Source organism: Myodes glareolus, chromosome X (genome assembly GCF_982192425.1).
Source record: "Myodes glareolus chromosome X, mMyoGla1.1, whole genome shotgun sequence".
Classification (NCBI taxonomy): domain Eukaryota; kingdom Metazoa; phylum Chordata; class Mammalia; order Rodentia; family Cricetidae; genus Myodes; species Myodes glareolus.
Window position 1 is genome coordinate 125,442,828 of NC_142053.1, and position 2,697 is coordinate 125,445,524.

The 2,697-nt window shown below is 38.3% G+C and overlaps 1 protein-coding gene across 1 annotated transcript; it reads right to left on the minus strand.

The window, feature by feature from the left end:
* Positions 1-1,061: 1,061 nt before the first annotated feature.
* Cldn34 (claudin 34) lies at positions 1,062-1,807 on the minus strand. The gene has a single exon (XM_087902868.1). The coding sequence runs from the start codon at positions 1,796-1,798 to the stop codon at positions 1,181-1,183; it is 618 nt and encodes a 205-aa protein (XP_087758994.1). The 5' UTR covers positions 1,799-1,807; the 3' UTR covers positions 1,062-1,180.
* Between the last annotated feature and the right edge of the window lie 890 nt (positions 1,808-2,697).

A 2,697-nucleotide genomic window follows, 5' to 3' on the forward strand; every position in this document is an offset into this window, starting at 1 on the left:
CTGAAAAGCCATTGACAATGACACTGGGTCTTGTTTCCTCTGCATATACTGGATTTTGGGGATCCAGTCTGTTTGGATTCTCACCTTCCTGGACCTGGAGGGAGGGGGAGGAGCTTGAACTTCCCACAGGGCAGGAAACCCTGTCTGCCCTTAGGGACGAAGAGGGAGGAGGAGAGGGAGTAGGGGGAGTGGGAGGGTGTTGGGAGGTGGGGCGGAAATGGAAACTTTTATAATTTAATAAAATTACTTTTTTTAAAAAAAGAATCACTGTAATATCACAGAGACTTAAATGGGCCTGAAATTTAGACATGATATCTCTACCTAGGAGAGGAATGTGCAGTTGTGCAGGACCATAAATGAATGAGTGAAAGGACATTTGTTTATCATACATAACATTTTTATAGTTACTCATGAAGCTTTTCAATGCAGTGGTATGAGCATTAGGTAGTTGAGTTACATCAAAGTGGAGAAATCTCTGCAGCAGATTTCATATGTAATCTGCTGACACTTTTAGCTTCTGAGTTAGTGGTACCTAGTGACCTTTCAATATGATTCAAAAGGTCTAATATGACAGTCACAATGGCTGTTAGGTCATATAAAGAGACAATGATTGCTTATTAAAGAAAATATAGGCTTCTTTAGACTATTGAGTCTTGTAATGTACTAGAGAGATTCCTTCCACTAATTTGCCATGTTGAACACATTTGAAAACTTAACATGACAGAGATGCTATATGTTGTATAATATGTATTATGTAATATAATATTGATATAGTATTATTATGACATGACAAATAGGTAAGCTTTTGTTTTTAGCTTTGGAACCAGATGGCAATATGAGAGATTAATGTACTCTGACACTCATTTTTGTATATACTAGATTTATTTATCATTTCCTTCACTGACATCAATTCAAACCCAAATTTCATATGACAAATTCATAAGTGGGCATGTTTTTTTAAGTTTTTAATGAAAGTCCATAATCCAACTAATGAAGTAATGAAACACAACACAGAAAAGATATCAGAAGGAGCCACTTGGCCATTTTCTATCACAGGCCACTTGAACAGTGTTGAGTCCTTGGAAACTTTAGGTAGAAATCTCAAAAATCCTTGCTATAACCACAGGAAATTTTGGATTTTTAAGCCAAAGTAAATTCATTTTCAGATATTAGGAAAGACTTAGCTGTTTAAGGGAAACGTGTAAGAAATAAAAATCACACCACTGCACAAAAACAGAAAGGCCGCTAGAAATGCCACTACCATGGCAACCCCAATTTTCTGACTATATGGGTAAAGGGGTATATGGAAAGATGGTGGAAAGCCAATTCCCTCCTTGTTTACAATGGAAAAATAATTGCACAAGACAGTAAGGAAGATAAAGCTACTGGCAATGATGTTCAGAATTGCTGAAGTGGTGAAGGCATTGTAGGTGACATTCTCCTCTTGTCTTCCCATGTACACATTTCTAAGAGCAACAATGGTGGCCACTTTTCCAATCAGCCATAAAATGTTGGTGATCAGTAGCAGGTATTGAGAAACACTAATATCCAAAGGGATGAAGGTGTCATGGTAGTTGTATTGGTGACACATTCTAATATTGCTGGAGTTGTTATGGAGGTAGATGCAGACTTTCCAAACTCCCACAAAGGCCACACTAGGGTAAGAGATCGTGGATTCACTCAAGTACCACACTCGCCATTGCGGGAGGCCCATGGAGGTGATGCAAAGAATCCATGCTACGGTGGACAAAGCCAAACCTCCTACCTGATGACTGGAACCTTTGTTGAATGATATCATGATGACAGAGAACACTGGACAACTGCAAAGAAATACAAAACAACATAAGGACAGGCTCCTCAAGCCTGGGACACTGTCTGTTGGGCGACTAGTAACAGGAGGGAATACTTGCTTATGTTTGAAAAAATGGGCCTTTGTTCTAGAAATTGCTATTGGAATATAAGCAAATTAAGTGAAGAACTATTTGGGAAATTTTACTGTGACTTGACAATGAATTCTAACAGTTCCATTTCTGACTGTTGGTCCAGGTGTACAATGAGGTTTGGATACAGATATTCAGTCACAAAGATGACCAGTTTGTAGTATTAGGGGAGTGTCAAGGCCAGCATAATATATGTCTCAAGTTTCAGGCAAGTCAGAGTTTCATAGTGAGATTGTACCAAAAAAATTAATATGGAAGTCAATAAATGATGAATAAAGTATCAATTAATTAATTAATGAGAAAAGTAATAGAAAATCAATTGGTTCTAGTAAACATAGACAGTTTATCGCTCAGTGTACATTACTTTGAAGCAAATCAATTCACTGGAATATTTGGCATATGTCAAAAGAGGACAATTTGGAACCTAAGAAAATGTTCACCAGGAAGCAAATCTAAAATTCATAGGAACCAGTAAGCATGTTTTTATGCTTTTGCACTGTCATAGAGCTACACAGGGATAAATGGCAGCTGTGGGCTCGGAAGAATGAAGGGTAAGTGGGAGAAGACATCCAGCTTAGTCTATAGAGCACAGGGTTCTGGAGGCTCTAGTGGCGTTATCATAGACAGGAGCACAAAGGGAAAGAGTGTGACAGGCTGATTCCTAAAATCGTAACTAGCAGGGCTGTGTTTAAAGCCGTACGTCACTAGCCTTGGCATAAGGAAGACTTTTTTTTTTGCTATGGTTTGTTTAATCTGA